Source organism: Heptranchias perlo, chromosome 32, assembly GCF_035084215.1.
Source record: "Heptranchias perlo isolate sHepPer1 chromosome 32, sHepPer1.hap1, whole genome shotgun sequence".
Lineage (NCBI taxonomy): Eukaryota > Metazoa > Chordata > Chondrichthyes > Hexanchiformes > Hexanchidae > Heptranchias > Heptranchias perlo.
The window spans coordinates 14,400,778-14,417,749 of record NC_090356.1 but is presented as its reverse complement, the minus strand read 5'-3'; the positions used below and the strand labels follow the sequence as shown (position 1 = coordinate 14,417,749).

The 16,972-nt window shown below is 44.2% G+C and overlaps 1 protein-coding gene across 5 annotated transcripts in view; it reads left to right on the top strand.

The window, feature by feature from the left end:
- Positions 1–16,972, top strand: part of LOC137301053 (polyhomeotic-like protein 2) — a 215,984-nt gene that overhangs the window by 121,981 nt on the left and 77,031 nt on the right. For all 5 annotated transcript variants that reach the window (XM_067970442.1, XM_067970441.1, XM_067970440.1 and 2 more), the window contains exon 4: positions 5,298–5,456. In XM_067970442.1, coding sequence (XP_067826543.1) covers positions 5,298–5,456 — 159 coding nt within the window. The remainder of the gene's footprint in view (positions 1–5,297; positions 5,457–16,972) is intronic.

Here is a 16,972-nt window from a genome sequence, read left to right as displayed (position 1 = left end):
TCTGCTGTATTATGTTGTAAGTAATATATCTCCTGCAATCTTTCAGTCTTGTTTGGATATTGTTTTGTGTCAACTAGATAATAGCTGTGGTTGGTGAAAACTATTGAGAATTTGATGTCTTACAGCATTGAAAAGTGAATGGTGCTGTTTAAAAAAAAAATTAACGGGTTGCAGTTACTAATAATTCAAAACGTTTTTAAGAGAAGGTATTTACAGCAAAATCTATTTACATTTATTTTCTATATAATTCAGTTGTGCGTAAGATCCTGTCGCAAACTGCGAAAGCAAACACTCCGGGGTTAGTGCATGGTACTGTGCAGAAACGACAATTTATTTTAAAGTCTTTGTTTAGTATTGTGTTACAGCTCATAATGAGGAGGCTGTGCTGTGAAGGATCACTTGGCAAATTGCACTGCCTGCCTGCATCTGTTGGGAGGCTGGAGCCTGATGTTTTGAACAGGGTCACATTTTGATTTAAAGTGATAGCGTGCAGCTGCAGGACAATGCATTTCCCATGGCTTGAGACGAGCTGGTGTAATGGAGCTGCTTTCTGTAGCCTGCGACTGTCTCGCGTAAATGCAGCACGCGGAGTTAGTTCCCATGTGCGGTTTCAGGGCTCCTTTCATTAGTCCGCAAAGAACCGGGATGCGATTTGCTGCGGATGTCTGAAATAAGACACGTTAAAGTCACAGTTCACATCATGTTGTTGTCGGTTAAAGACAGAGTTCTGTCTGTTCGGTAAGACTTGTCGTAGCTTTGCCCTGAGTACTGGAAAATGGTCGAGCCCCATCTCACACTCTGTACCCTTCGGCTCAATTAGTAACTCCCTGCCCAGGATGAAACTGAGCTGTATATGGAGGTCCCGGGCTCTGTGCTGAGCAAGCTGAAGTAACTTGAGTAGCTGTAGATGTTCTATCATTATCTCCAGTCTCCTTGGGCTAGGGCATCCTTTCCCTTATCCCTTTCTCTCCCCTCTGGGATGATTTTTTGTTTTTACTTCTGAGGCGCTATATAAATTCAAGTTGTTTTTGTTGTGGGGGGGGAAAAATCAGCCACTGCTCCTCCTGAAAAAAGCGTGGATACTCGACATGGATCGGGCCAGACTTTACCGAGAGGCCCTCCTGAGGTCCAACAACCTGCTGACGCTCGCTGTCTGGGTTCACACGTAAACAAAGGCGACAGGGTTGAAATACTGAAGGCCGATCCAACACCCCTGGTGTCCCAGCATGAACCGGGACCTGACGAGAGGGGCGGTGTTCCTTAAAGATATTTTCACCGGGGGTCAGAATTCCGGAATGTAACCGGAGCTTTTGCACAGCTCTCAGTAAAGCAGTCGAAAGTCAACATGCCCGGTGAAGTTATCAGCAGAAGGTGGCGGACAGGGATACAGCTTGCGGCTGGGTGAGGAGCTTTAGTTAGTACAAATGTATATAATCCTTCCGACAAAAGTTTGCAGTCTGCGGGATCGCAAAACTGCTCCGCCACATGTTTTTTTTCTGGCTTGTTGAATCAACACGTCAGAACATTTTTAAAGTCCTTTAGTCTCCACAAATTGTGAGGAAATAGTTTTCACTAAGTGGCCTGTCAGTTTTGTTTGTTAACTGGTGAAGGATTGTTGCTGTGTGGAAAGTTACCAGATAGGCTTTGACCTGCAGCTTAGAAAGAAGTGACAAATCACAGGATCCCACTGATAAAGTGGCAGATTGTGCTCTCCCTTTGATTTCTTTCATACAACCTTTGACATGAAAAAAAAACGCGGCCTATTGCCATCTTAACCTTTCTGGGAAGGGTCAGTTGAGGGTTGGTTAGTTCCTTGCGAGAGCCACTTTATCAAAAATATGTAAGATTCAAAAGCATTTTTATATTTAGTGACCCAAGACATTAAATCCTTGCTTTCTGCACTCCCCAATGGCTCAATTGATAAATTCACTCTCTGCATGGAACTCAATCATATGGACAGGGGAGGCCCCAGGTTTGATCCCTGATCTGTGCCGAGTTAATTGACCGAAACTGGGGTAGTACAATTGGCTTCAGCATTTCCAGGTGAGGGAAGGATATAATCAGCTTGGGGTTCCCAGACTTGATCACAAACTCTGACTGTTGCCAGAACTGTGCATGTGTTGGTATTGGGTAAGTAAGATATTAGGTTTGGCTGAAAAGAGCTTTTATATGGAGCCCCACAGAGTACAAACGAGCACGAGCGACTTCCTGAACTTTAAGTAACTCGAAACTGGCTCCCATGCCCTGACACCAGAATCGTAGGTTTATGATGCCATTGGTTCCTGGAGCGTGGACCTGTTTACACTGCAGAATGCAGCCAATTGAGGGAGACTACTGTAACCGGGGTCCACGACACTCCTGCAATGTAAAATCACCTCAAAGAAACATTGGATTGGTTGGCTCGAAGAAGCCATTTTTTTTTGTGGAAATAATCAAAAGAACTAGAATCCATGCTGCTGAGGCTGGAAAGAAAACAAAATCTAAACAAACCAAATCTAACATTTTGAGCCCATATCTCAGATGTCCCACCTCACCCATGCCTCATACAGCCACCAAGAAAAGCTCAGGCAACTGTGGTTTTTGCCATGAAGAACATTTTGCTTAAAACTTTGTAAATTGTAACTTCTAAAATACCACCCTCAGAGGGCTCTCTGTATAGGAACTAATTGAACCAACTGCCAGCTGGCAGTCAACAATTTACATAGCTCTCCTCACAGAAAATGGATACTTTGGGGTAGAGTTTCCACTTTGGGCCCAATGGAGACATTGTGCACAAAATGGGCTGGTTAGGTTTCAAGTTCCTGCTAAAATTCATTTACTTAATCACAAATGTAAAATGGTGTCCAGTCCTCCACCTGTGAGTAACCTGATTTTAAAATCACTGAAAATGACTTCAAAAACTATACTGAACCATTTATTAGTTTAGTTGGTGTACACTAGTCAGTTTCTTAGTAAATAAATGATTCTTCGACAGCACCTCCCAAACCCGCGACCTCTACCACCTAGAAGGACAAGGGCAGCAGGCACATGGGATCAACACCACCTGCACGTTCCCCTCCAAGTCACACACCATCCCAACTTGGAAATATATCGCCGTTCCTTCATCGTCGCTGGGTCAAAATCCTGCAACTTCCTACCTAACAGCACTGTGGGAGAACCTTCACCACATGGATTGCAGCGGTTCAAGAAGGCGGCTCACCACCACCTTCTCAAGGGCAATTAGGGATGGGCAATAAATGCTGGCCATGTCAGCGATGCCCACATCCCATGAACGAATTTTTTAAAAATCAAATATTTTTTGATATAAGAAAAATTCCAAAACTGTGCGCCTAAGAAAATGAGTGCAATTTGAAGAGCCTTCCCAAACCAGTGCATTCTCACAATTTCGACCTGTGGGTGTGGCCAGTTTTGTGGGCGGGGCCTGATTCGGGCGAATTGAATCTTGAACCAGCGTAAAAGATCGCAGAAAGCACAAGTGTAAGTGGTTTTGGACATTACTCACATTTAAAATTCCCCAATCTTTTGCGCTGGTTCGGCCAATTCCGCCCAGATTGCACTGATTTTAACGAGCGGAAACTCGACTCCAATGTCTTTTCCACACAGCTTCAGAAATTCAGTTGATCGATGGCTACCATATCTGAGTTGTTTACAGGAGAGAAATGGACATTGTGCAAGAAGTAAAGGAACTTGGGAGGGAGACCAAAGGCATGGTCGGAGAGAAAGGTCAATGAGAAGAGAGAGGTTTTTCATGTCACAAAGAGAATACAGCAAGTCAAAATGATTTTGGACGAGAGTCCCAGAGGCTGGGGCATCATGGCTGAAATATTGGCCTCTAATGGTGGAGTGGAGGGAATAAGGAACAGCAGCAGTTCAGAGTCGGAGGAACAGAGGGTGCGGGCTGGAGAAGAATATCTAATTAGGCCAGACGAGGCTGTGGGGGATTTGAAAATAAGGAGGGTAGTCTTCAAGTCAATTTACTGAGGCACAAGGACCTGGGCGAGGATGTGGGGAGTTTGTAAAGGAGAGGAGTCAGGTTTCAGAGTTCTGGATTAGCTGGAGCTTGTGAAGAGATGCTGCCAAAGAGAACGTTTTGGAAATTCATCTTTGAGGAGATGTAGGCGTGGATGAAGATTGACACCAAAGGGGCTAAAATAGAGGCGTACATTGGCAATGTTTACAGGGGTGCAAAGAAGGCGATCTTGGTAAGGTACAGGACGTGGAACAGAAAACTCAGCTTGGGTTAAATGGAATGTCAAGGATGTCCACTACTGGGAGTGGTAGCAAGTGCAATGCTCTGTGTGTGTCATTGACCCAGATTAGGAAGGTCCCAGGTTTCATTTCCGGTCAGTGCTGAGTTTGTTGATCTCTGCCAGGGGTGCAGCAGGACCCGACAGTGCCCTTGGGCTAAAAAGGAAGGAAGAAAACAGCTAGGTTTCCTGCTCCCGATCATTATCCAGTGAGCCCTACTCCGAAGAGCGTACAGACGTCAGGTGGTGGCAAGAAGTGGGTCGGGTCGAGTAACCGATCTAGGTTCACGTTTGAGGATTGGGGATTAGGTTAGGTACCACAGGGCTACTGGCATCATGGAGACGTTCAGCGAGACTCTGCATCTTCAGCAGAGGAGAACAGAAAAGGGGAAAAAATTGGCGAGGGAGGGGAGAATTTATCAGAAGCTATTGGACTTCAGCCTCCTAAAGTAGAACTGATCGTAGAATCAAAAAATCCAAATAATTGTTTTTCTTCGTTTGTAAGTTTCACATTTTGTCGTAACAAGGCCTGTTGAAATATAGATATTGATGAATTCAAAGCAGAACCTTCAGGGTACTTAACAGACAGTGTCTCCCACCTGTTAAACATGTATATCAAAGTACTAATAGAGTATGTCGATTTAATACTGAAGATTATAAAACGTTTCTTGACAGACCTCAGTAAGTATCAACAACAACTTGCATTTATATAGCGCCTTTTAACGTAGTAAAATGTCCCAAGGTGCTTCACAGGAGCGATTATCAAACAAAATTTGATACCGAGCCACATAAGGGGATGTTAGAACGTGCGACCAAAAGCTTGGTCAAAGAGGTAGGTTTTAAGGAGTGTCTTAAAGGAGGTGGAGAGGAGGAGAAGTTTAGGGAGGGAATTCCAGAGCTTGGGTATCTGGATAAATAATACCTCCGAGTTTTTAATAGCGTGGTTTAATTTTAAATCATTACACTGTGAAAGGTATATTTATGTAATCGCTTAATTTGGTGCAGAGGCTAATTTGATTTTTTTTTCTCCCCACCCCCTCCTGTACCCAGGTGATTCAGCAGGCACTCCACCGACAGCCCAACACTGCCGCACAATACCTGCAGCAGATGTATGCCGCCCAACAGCAGCACCTCATGCTGCAAACAGCAGCACTCCAGCAGCAGCACCTGAGCAGCGCCCAGCTCCAGAGTCTGGCAGCTGTGCAGCAGGTAAGCACGAGAAGTAGGCGAGAGGGTTGGGAACGGTGCCGGTTGATGCCGAGAAGGAAAAGAATACAGAATTGACATCTGTGTACCAACTTTCAGGCTTCAGGAAGATCTGATGCTGTGTTTTTTTTTGCCATTATGTACGCTTGGGGCTTTCTGTTGTAAAGTGTTAAGATTGCGCACATATTAAATGTGGTTGCAGTCCCCAGATTGATCCTTGGTCTGTTCTGAATTGGCTGATCTCAACTAAGGTCATTCCCCTCAGTGCCCCTGGGCGAGGGAGGATTTGTGCACCTGATCACTGTACAATGACCATGCATAGAATTACATAGAACTTTATAGCACAGAAACAGGCCATTCGGCCCAACTGGTCTATGTCGGTGTTTATGCTCCATGCGAGCCTCCTCCCACCCCTCTTCATCTGACCCTATCAACCTTCTATTTATTTCTCCCTCATGTGTTTATCTAGCTTCCCCTTAAATGCATCTATGCTATTCGCCTCAACTACTCCTTGTGGTAGTGAGTTCCACATTCTTACCGCTCTCTGGGTAAAGAAGTTTCTCCTGAATTCTTTATTGGATTTATTAGTGACTATCTAATGTTTATGGCCCCTAGTTTTGGTTTCCCCAACAAGTGAAAACATCTTCTCCACATCTATCCTATCAAACCCTTTCATAATTTAAAGACCTCTATTAGGTCACCCCTCAGCCTTCTGTTTTCTAGAGAAAAGAGCCCCAGCCTGTTCAGTCTTTCTTGATAGGTATAGCCTCTCAGTTCTGGAATTGTCTTTGTAAATCTTTTTTGCACCTTCTCCAATGCCTCTATATCCTTTTTGTAAAATGGGGACCAGAACTGTGCTGGAGATGCACGTCTGTAGATGTCAGGTTTGAACAGGATGATGCTCCCCTCTGATGCCCCTCAGTCACGCTGCCAGTAACTATGGAACTATACCCAGCATGATTCACGGCTCTTCACGAAAGGAGGGCGAAAACAAGAAGAGCAAATTGACGGGAACAACTGGAGATGGTGCCCGAAAGAGGCATATTTATAGAAAACTCTCTTATTGGTTGGGTTACTTACTTTTCCCATTACTCATTGAAGGAATGATATCTAACCAATCCTAAAGGTGAGTAATCTTTCCGCATCAGGAATTCCACAAATATCGATTGGTACAGAATATAAAAAGTACTTTAAAGTGTGGCACCAGCCTCGTACAACAGGGTCTCCCTGCTATATTTGGGGGATATCCTGCATCCCAGGAAGAAAATAGATGTACCAATTTGTCATTGCAAAATATATTTTTCACTGACGCAAATAAAAGCAATGGACGTAGCCACGTATTATTAATGTTACATTCATATCACGGACTCACTTTCATTTGAAATGGCTCTTCAGTAGTGTTGAGTGCCAGTGCTGAGCAGTCTGCCTCGTTTAGATTACATGGTGGGATCCCACAACAGCAGCAGTAACAGGCAAACAGCAACATTTATGTTTATATAGTGAATTAATGTAGAAAAACCTCCCACGGCGCTTCACAGAAGCATATTCAGACAAAAATTGAGGTCAAGACAGTAACCATGTGTGTACGTGGTTGGCTGGGGAAGGTCCATACCGGCCTACAATAGGAAAACTGCATTGCAGGTGCGAATGGGTGGGCTGAGCACTCGGGCCACCGCAGCTGGAAAACATGGCGGCTGGCACTGTCAAGACTTGGCCTCTGAAGGAGCCTGACGTCTTGTGGCAGGTAGTGCCGCGGCAATAATGTCCCATTCAAAGCAGCTGCCCACACCATCAAAATCACAGTAATGCGTCATTTGTAACAGCATCTGTACCATGCTATTAACAGTGTCAACTTTTAGCCAAATTAGAGCCAGTGAACTTGATGTCATGTGGATGTAGAAACATTCACTATAGTTCCTCAGATAGCTCGATTGACACATGTGCTGCCCGTTGTAGAACTGAGCCATCCAGGGAGGTACCAGGCTTGACTCCTGGGAAATGCTAAGTTAGCTGGTCTCAGCTGGAGTGGCAAGAGGAGTGCTGTAATTAGCCTGAGTTTCTGACTTGGTAGGGCATGGTAGAAGTGTGTGCCCTTTGTCACACAAAGGGTAGTGGAAATCTGGAAAATTCTTTCCCCCCCCCCACAAAAAAAAGCTGTTGAGGCTGGGGGTCAACTGAAAATTTTAAAACTGAGATTGATAGATATTTTTTAGGTAAGGTTATTAAGGGATATGGAACCAAGGCAGGTAAATAGAGTTAAGATAAGAACCAGAGGCGAGATACGATTTTTTTTACGCAGCAAGTTGTTATGACCTGGAATGCACTGCCTGAAAGGGTGGTGGAAGAAGATTCAATAATAACTTTCAAAGGGAATTGGATAAATACTTGAAGGGGAAAGAGTTACAGGGCTATGGGGAAAAGGCAAGGGAGTGGGACTAATTGGATGGCTCTTTTAAAGAGCCGGTACAGGCACAATGGGCCGAATGGCCTCCTCCTATGATTCCGTGAACATGTTTGAGGGGCTGAATGGGCTACTCCTGTTCCAGTGGGCGAGGTTTCTCATTCCTGAGTGCTATCTAGTAACTTTTCCTGGAAAGTGAGTACGTCTGGACATGATTGGGATCTGTGGTAATGACCTCCACAGACTAGCAGCCCTCCAACACTCGCTGTTTAGGCACACACGTAGACAATGCCGACTTGGGTGAGGTACGAGAAGGCAGCCAGTGCCCATGGAACCATATTTCAGCACGAGTTAGTGCCTTTGTGAAAGGAATAAAGAAAATTGGGGCAGGGAGGGCTTGAATAACAAACAAGAGAACTAAATGTATAGCGTTTTCAATGAAATATATATTTTTTTTGTTTCATTCAGAAGGAACACATTAGTTGTGCAGAATGAACAAGTCTCTTGACATAACTTGTTAAATTGCTATGTTCATAGTGTGAATTGTACAGCACCATCAGGAGAAAACACATGCATTGTGGCCCTGTGCAGTCCCAAGGGACAGAGCTAGGGGGAAAGAGTGAAATATGAATGATTTATTGATGAGCCTGGCTGCCTGCTGGATCTGATATTGGTGGAATACAATTAGACCCCAAGACTACACGCACATCATCTGCTCCTGTATTATCACCTCCGGCACAGAAGCCCAGCAATTGTCAGGACCGCAATTCTGAGTGGGATTTCCATGTTTAAGAATAGCTTCCTCTGTACGCAGAAAGATTACCAAGATTGAGCCTGTTTTGTAAGCTGAAACACACAGAAAGCCAACTAAAATCATGAAGTGAAGACAGAGATATAAACGTTTCAGTCTGTTTGAAAAGTAGATATTTCAGACACTGGATTATTGGGGAGGAGTTGAGAGCAATTATGAAGGGTTTTGATAGATAAACTGTTTCCACTGACAGGAGGGTCGATAACAAGACGACACAGATTGAAGATAATTGGCAAAAGAACCAGAGGGAAGACCAGGAGAATTTTTTTACACAGCGAGTTGTTCTGATCTGGAATGCTCTGCCTGAAAGGGTGGTGGAAGCAGATTCAATAGTAACTTTCAAAAGGGAATTGGATAAATACTTGAAGAGGAAAAAATTGCAGGGCTATGGGGAAAGAGCAGGGACATTGGGACTAATTGGATAGCTCTTTCAAAGAGCGGCACAGGCACTTTGAGTCGAATAGCCTCCTGTGCTGTATGATTCTATGATTTTATAGCAGTGTTAGTGCTAACGGACCCTCTCTGTATAATGTGCGCCCAATTTTCCGAAGGCCTGCATCTAGCAAGGAACCTCACCTGTCGTCTGCACGGGTCGGGAAATCGCAGAGACACTGCCCGCAATTCTCCGACATCTGTGACCAGCCACCGAGGCTGCCCAGTAGCAAAGTCAACCCCCCAACCCCATGTCTCCAATAAAACTCTGGGCTTCAGTTCTCCCCCGCCTCCCTCCTCTGCACTTTGACACTAGCTCATTGGCTATGGCTCCATGACCCTAATCCTCCAGGATCTCACCCAAGTGGCTGTTTATCATGCAGGGGCCTAACCAATGAATATTGGTAGGCTATTCAACTGTAGGGGGCTTCACAACAGAGCCAAATCTTGCCCTCAGGCGACACCCAGCAAGCGCACTTTTCAGCAGGATTCTTTTTTTTTAAATTCATTCTCGGGGTGTGGGCATCGCTGGTAAAGTAGGCACTTAATTGACCATCTCTAGTTGCCCAGAGATGATGGTATTCTTTGCAGTGGTTTGATACAACTGAGTGGCTCGCTGGGCCACTTCAGAGTCAATCACGTTGGTGTGGGACTGGCGCCACAAAGAGGCCAGACTGGGTACGGACGGCAGGTTTGCTTCCCTAAAGATCATTGGGTTTTTACGACAATCCAACAGCTTAAATTTTTTTTTAATCTCCGGATTTTTTTAAACTGAATTCAAATTCTCAAACTGTCATGATGGGATTTGAACTCACGTTCTCTGGATTACCAGTCCAGTAACATAACCACTACACTACTGTACCCAGTAGAGAGGGAGCAGGAGTGGAACCACTGGCTTATTTCTTTCCTCTTTATAGCCTCAGGGCCTGACCTAATTGTATTGACCTCATCAGTGGCCCAAATGAGATCAGGGAATAGGGATTAAAACTGGAACCTTCCCTGATCAATGTGACCTGGAATCACACTGGGCCTGGCATTAGCCAACTGTGCCAGAACGAAAAGTGGATAAAAATCTTCAACTTCTGAGTAAGTAGATGAGAATGTTTTTGATGTGAGTTAATGTATAATAGATGTATTTCAAGAAAATTCCAGTACTCGCCCAATAAAAGCAAAATAATTGTCAAGCATAAAACCCCAGGCCACAGGTATTGTATCAGCGCAACTGCAGAAAATTTAAAGTGGCGGACTATTTCCTGACCCTGGATAATTGCTTTATTTCAAGTTATATTGGCACTTCCCGGCAGCTGACTGCAGACACTGGCAGGGCATCTAGATGACCTCTTCCCTGGGACTGATGTGTGGCACAGAGAATCCACAGATTGGAACGGAAGGGAAAAATGCTTAAAAAGAGAAATTCAGTACTCTGAATACTTTAGCTAACACGGAAAGAATGCTGTCTTAGCCTCTGTTTTGGTGTCATTTATCATTTTTGTCCATCCCACATATTTGTATAGTAATCATTCCCTCTCTGTGATAAACTGAAATAACCGTCATCTCAAGCGTATCAAAATGTCCTCCTCATGGTGGTTCGTAGATGTCGGAAAGCTTCCCCGAAACCACAAAGGTCCCGGTTTCAATGTCTGCACCATGATGATCTCGACTGTGGCCGTGGTACGAGTGCTACAATTAGCCTCCGCACCCTGGGTTAACGAGGAAAATGCCAGCCATTACTCTGGCTCCTGCTTGCAATCCAGGAAAATGCACGGGCGGACATGGAGCAAGGGCAGGATCGGACTTGGTTGCGATTCCCCCCCAAATTGATTGAATAGCCTCTAAACTCACTGTTTAAACGCACAGCTCGGGCATGGTACTGGCGTGCGGCCAGTGCCCGTGGAACTGTAGCCCACACGAGTCAGTGGCTTCAGAAGAGTAAGCAGGCAATATTTTTTTTTAAACAATAGAAAAGCTCTGTTTTGTTGTTTGAGGAATCAATCCATGGCAAGCTTTATTGATGACAAATAGAGGGTGGTGGCAAGGGTTGGTGAACTTTAAACTGACTTCAGGCTTTTATTATAACACTGATGCATAATTTAGGAATCCTAACACCACAACCGATAGGATTTTCAATAAGAATGCGGATGCGGACAAAACTCATCATCCAAAATCCATACTGCATTTTTTATTTACATTTTCATTGAAGATTCACAGGTGTGATTAAAGGCCCTTCATTTTGGAAAGGGTGCACTTTGCATTTTCAGTCAGTGTTGAAAACATTCACATGAACTGGAGAATAATGAATACCTTGCAGTGTTTATCTGAAGGGTACTGGATGAAGTGGTGAACCGCAAGGTGGAAAGGCACTCTAGGAGCTCGGACCACACACTGCCAAAACGAGGCCTGAGAGTTTGCTACCTGACCCCTTGGATTGTTTCTTCTAACATTGCAGTCAGGGTGGCACTTAATAGAGACATTTTATGTAAAATACGTTTAGTTTTTCATTCCTCGGTGTAAACTTAATCCTGTCCACACTTGGAAGTGGAAGTGACCAAGCAGCGATCGGAGGACGGAACCTTGGCTAATTTTATTTTTCCCTCTATATAGCCTAGAAATTCTGCGGTCGCTGCCACTGAGGCAGAGATCAGCTAATTCAGCACCGGCCCCGGATTGAACCTGGCACCTTTCTGGTCTGTATAGTTTGTAGGCCTTTGCTGTGCACAAATTGGCTGCTGTGTTTGCTCACAAAATGTTAAAAGTAATTCATTGGCTACAAACCAAATTGAGATGTTCTGAGGACATAAAAAACACAACACAAATCTTCTTTCTTTTAATAACTTATCGATGACATACACTCAAGTGCGTGGGGTGGCTTAAGGACACGCAGAGTATTACCATTCTCGCACGCTGAGCTTGGGTCAGGAAGAGGTGTAAGAGGGGAAAAATGATTTATCCCACAGGGAGGGAGGGAACAACAGAAAATGAGACAACCCAGTTCCTGGCATCCTGCTGAAGATCAGCTCAGCAGCAACTGGGAGCAGGTCATGAACCCAACTCATCAGTCAGGAACTCAAAAAAAAACGTGGGTGGCAGCTGATAAAAGGGATTTGACAAGTGGATCAGATTGCACAGAGAAACCTCATGTCACAGAGGGGAAAAGCACAATCTGATCGTCCTTCTAATTATTGTAAGATTGAATTATTTGTTCCTCCAAATTTCTTTTACAGCAGCATTCCTTCCCAACTCCAAAACTGATTTATAGTCATCAGATCTGTATTTTACAATGATTAGATTGATAATATGTATATATACTTTTATATGTATATAAATTCCTATGTCCACAGTATATAATGGAAACTGGCCTTGTAAAGTTGTCATGTTATAATTGCACACTCCCCCAGTGAAGACACTGCAGTGCCAACACTGGTGGGAGGGTATAATTACAGCAACAAGTTTATATAGGCAACTCCCATTATAAATGTGTTCATAGCAATTTATAATGGAAATACATAAATGTAAGGGCAGAATGCATGACTTTAAATATATCCTTAAAAACTGAGATCCAAAATGGGCTGTCTTACCATTTCCAGGCATTTTTCAATAATGACAGAAGTGAGCTTGCTAGCTTCAGCACTTTTGCTACAACAAAGACCTACTTTTTTTTTGTTTCTCTCTAATTTTGTCCCCCCTTCTAATGAAGGTGCTGACTTATCCTGGGATCTGGTTCCATGGGCAATGGGCATCTCGCAGTAACTGGCCCAAGTAGCCATCATGTGTGAACCTGGACACTGAGTATTTAAGGCCTATTATACATTGGGGCCAGCACCACAACCAAGCCCAATCCAGTCTTCACCCAGTGCACATGCCTTCAGCAGGGGTCACTGTGTAACTTTCAGAGAGGGGTCATTGTCATGTACTCTGCTTGCCAAAGGCTTTTAATAATCTTAAATACCCACTGGTCCAGGGTAGCGGGCATTGGCGTTGGTAGCAAGTACCATGAACGGACCACAGTTATTGCAGTAGTGGACTATGCAGTGAAAATCAACGTGGGTAAGACAAAAGTTACGAAAGTTTCTAGGAATGCAGGTGAAAGAATGAGCATTTTAATAAACGAGGAACGGTTGGATCAGGTGAGACAATATAAATATCTGGGAAGTAGAATGGCTGAAGGTGGCAGACGTGCCAAGGAGGTGAGAGCTAGGATTACAATGGGAAAAGTTGCATTTAATAGGACAAAGAGGATATTGACTGGACAACTGAGTAGAGAACTGAAGAAAAGATTGGTGAAGAGTTTGGTATGGAGTGTGGAGCTGAAACATGGACGCTGAGGAAAGAGGAGGTCAGGCTTGTAAACAGGTTTGAGATGTGGGTTTGGAGACGCATGGAGAAAATAAAGTGGACAGATAAGAAAAATAATGAGGAGGTGTGGACAATGATACCAGAAGAACGTAGTTTGATTGATGTAAAAGGGAAAATTAATTGGATTAGGTGTGTGCTGAGAGGGGATGGGATGTTGAAAGAGGAGATTGATGGATGGGTGGAAGGAAAAAGACCAAGAGGGTGGGTGGAAGAAAGGATGCTCCTGGACCACCTGAAGAATGGGAGGTTGTTTGGAGAATTGAAGAAAGAAGCACACGACAAGGTTGTTTGGAGAAGGGAGAATTGATCTGGAACCTGCCTTGTGCAGACCGCTGTTGATGACCCACTGGTCAACAATCATGTTTATGCATTCATGCCAACCATCTGTGTTTACATAGACAGTACTTCTCACCCAGTCAGAATCTGCTTCTCATCGCTTGCCAACAAAAATTAGCAGATGATTTAATCTTGACCGCCATTAAAGCACTTTAACAAAGTGTTCTTCACACGCGCTGTTCTTCTGCGCCTACTCATTAGATTAGATAACTCCTGCCCAAAGCTAACAGTAAGTTTGAGGCACCCAGTGTGTAGCTATTGAAGCAAAAGTTTTGTGGCTTGCTCCCATCCTCTCCTGTTTGATGAACGCCTTTGTTCAGTGCCTCCAGGGACTGTGGGATTGACATTGGCAAAATCCTAGCAGCTTTTAGTAGATTGTGGAGTCTTGGCGCAGGGAGTCCGTGTTGCTGCTATTTTAGAGCACCGTGGGAATTTCTCCAAGTGCATAAACTTCCCAATGCAGGATTTGTGCATCTATGAATTATGTATTATTTCAAAATTCTTGTAATTTACTAAAATATCAATTGAAAGGTTGATTAACCACAACTAAAATAATACCAATTATTTCTTAAACTGTTTGCATTTTTGATTTGCAGTCAAGCATATAATCATTTAAATGAGATAAGTGAATCTGATATTTACAAGTAGAAGCTTACTCTCATTATTCAGCTAACCTTTAATAACCTTAAAGTCTTGTATCAACCCCATAGGATTAATTCAGCGATCCAGTGGCAGAGGCATGCTCAAAGGGAGCACCGTTTGGAGATAGGGCTGTGATTCCACAACCCATGCTCGCTGCGAACATAGCTCCCTGCTGGGAGTACAGGATCATATTTCATACCAATAATACATTCTGCAGACAGTTATTAAAGCAAAATATCTACTTACACAGAGTGACAGACCCACCTTGCTCTTTCCCTTTGATGCTTACTTTGATTTATAGATTCGTATAAGTTTATGCTTTCAAGTGATAGGAATGCACTGAGTGGCTTGTAAAGAAAGAAAGAAAGACTTGAATTTGTATAGTGCCTTTCACGTCCTCAGGACGTCCCAAAGCATTTTACAGCCAATGAAGTATTTTTGAAGTGCAGTCACCGTTGTAATGTAGGAAACGCAGAAGCCAATTTGCACACAGCAAGGTCCCACAAACAGCAATGTGATAATGACCAGATAATCTGTTTTATTGATGTTGGTTGAGGGATAAATGTTGGTCAGGACACCGGGGAGGGCTCCCTTGCTGCTCTTCGAAATAGTACCGGGAGATCTTTTGCACCACCTGAGAGGGCAGACGTCTCATCCGAAAGACGTTGGGTAAGCCAGGGGCATACTGACCCACTGGGATACTTGGGAAAATCCCACTAGATTTGCCAACTGACTCGAAACTTTCTTTTTCTTTGCAGTAATGGGAACTCAGTCAAAGAGCATTCCTGGCCCTCTGGTCAGGACACAGTGCACTACTTGGGTACCACATTCATTTTTTAAACCACTGCCATTTTTAGGGCTGGACGGTCAACCAGGAGTCAAACAAGAAGCTTTCATTGAGTTTGTGAACGCAGATTAAATTTTGTAAAGGTTAAATTTCATTTCTGTTTATATCAGTGGCATGATTCAGTGATTATACTGTTCCATACAGTTATTAATATGAGCCACCCCCTCACTGTTTGAAATTGAAACAAGAGTTTGTTTTTTTACACATTGAAACTTTTTTCCCACGGCTGTAAACAGCATAGCTGTTTGTGTGTAATACATGTTATAGCTATACATGTGTGAACCCTATATGTTATAGTTCCAGATATGGTGAATTTGGTTATAGTTATACATATACAAAGGGTATCATGGGATTATGGAGCGAAGGTGGGTAGTTGGAGTGAGGTGCAGATCTAATTGAATGGCAGAGCAGGCTCGAGGGGCTGAATGGCCTACCCCCGTTCCTATGTCCTTAGTCTTACATTGGGTCTCTCTCTGTCAAGACTCTCTCTCCTCTTGGGGGCTCCCAGGGCCCTACATCTCTTGGCTGCTCTCAGGGCTTTTTCTTTCTCTCTGGTCTCTTTCCCTCTCTCCCTCTCAGCTGCTCAGGACTTTCTCAGCACTCCCTCTCTTCCTCTTTCAGCAGCTCTCCGTGTTGCTCTGCGCCTCCGCCACATTCGGGGCTCAGCCTCACTGGCACTCGGGGATCTGTACCGCACTCCCAGCCCTGCACCCGTGGTTATCCACAGGCACTCTCCCTTCCTGAACCTATCTGCACGCTCTCTTTCGGTCTGTCTCTTTATCCAGTTCTGCCTCTTTTAACAGTGCGCACTCTTTGTGGAGTAGAAAACCGGGCAGGGTGTATAACGGGCGGCCGACTCGCTACTGGTTCTCCACCAGCGCTGAAGGTTAAAATCAGCCCTCGATTGTTGCAGCTGCTGCTGTCCTAAGCGGCAAAATGAATTCACCGGTGGCACTTCAGTGTGAATGACGCAGCTGGAGGAGAGAACCACCATGTTCAGCTGCTCTTCTGGGACCAACAGTTCTCCTGCCAAAAAATTTAAACGGCTGATGCCACTGGGCACAGGTGATTGTTGCTTTCGGTTTTTGCATTGCTGGTTTATATAAGCTTTGCTCAGCCATCAGTAATGAAACCAGAAGTGGGGGCGACTTTATCAATAACTGCGGGTCGTTTGCTGGCACTGCTGCTGTGGAATATGAACGGGGTGAATTCCGCAGCACCAGGAGCTCCAACCTATTTCAGAGCAGCTCCTATTTAAAAGGGGATGTACGAAGTTAACCAGGAGTGGTGATAGCCGTTGCGTCATCCACAGTTTGCAAAGGGGAATAAATTGAACTAAACTTGTGAATATTCCAGATTTAGAGGTGTTTGCTTTAAATGGGCTTCACTGAAAGTTATTTAAATCCCCAATGGTTCAGATTTTAAAGGGACTACCCCCTATATGATATTGAGCCATCTCACTGTCTGCACACACAAAATGAGTATTTGGGCGAGGTACTGGAGGGATTGGTGGGACCCATGGACCCCACGAATCTAGTATTGACCAGCACCTTCAACAGAGAGTGGGTGAAAATTGGGGACACGGAAATACATGACTTAAGTATCCATTTGGAATTCAACGGATAAACGCAAAATAACTTAATTTGGGGTGAAATCACGATACAATATAAACATAAAAGACATTTTATTAAATTTGA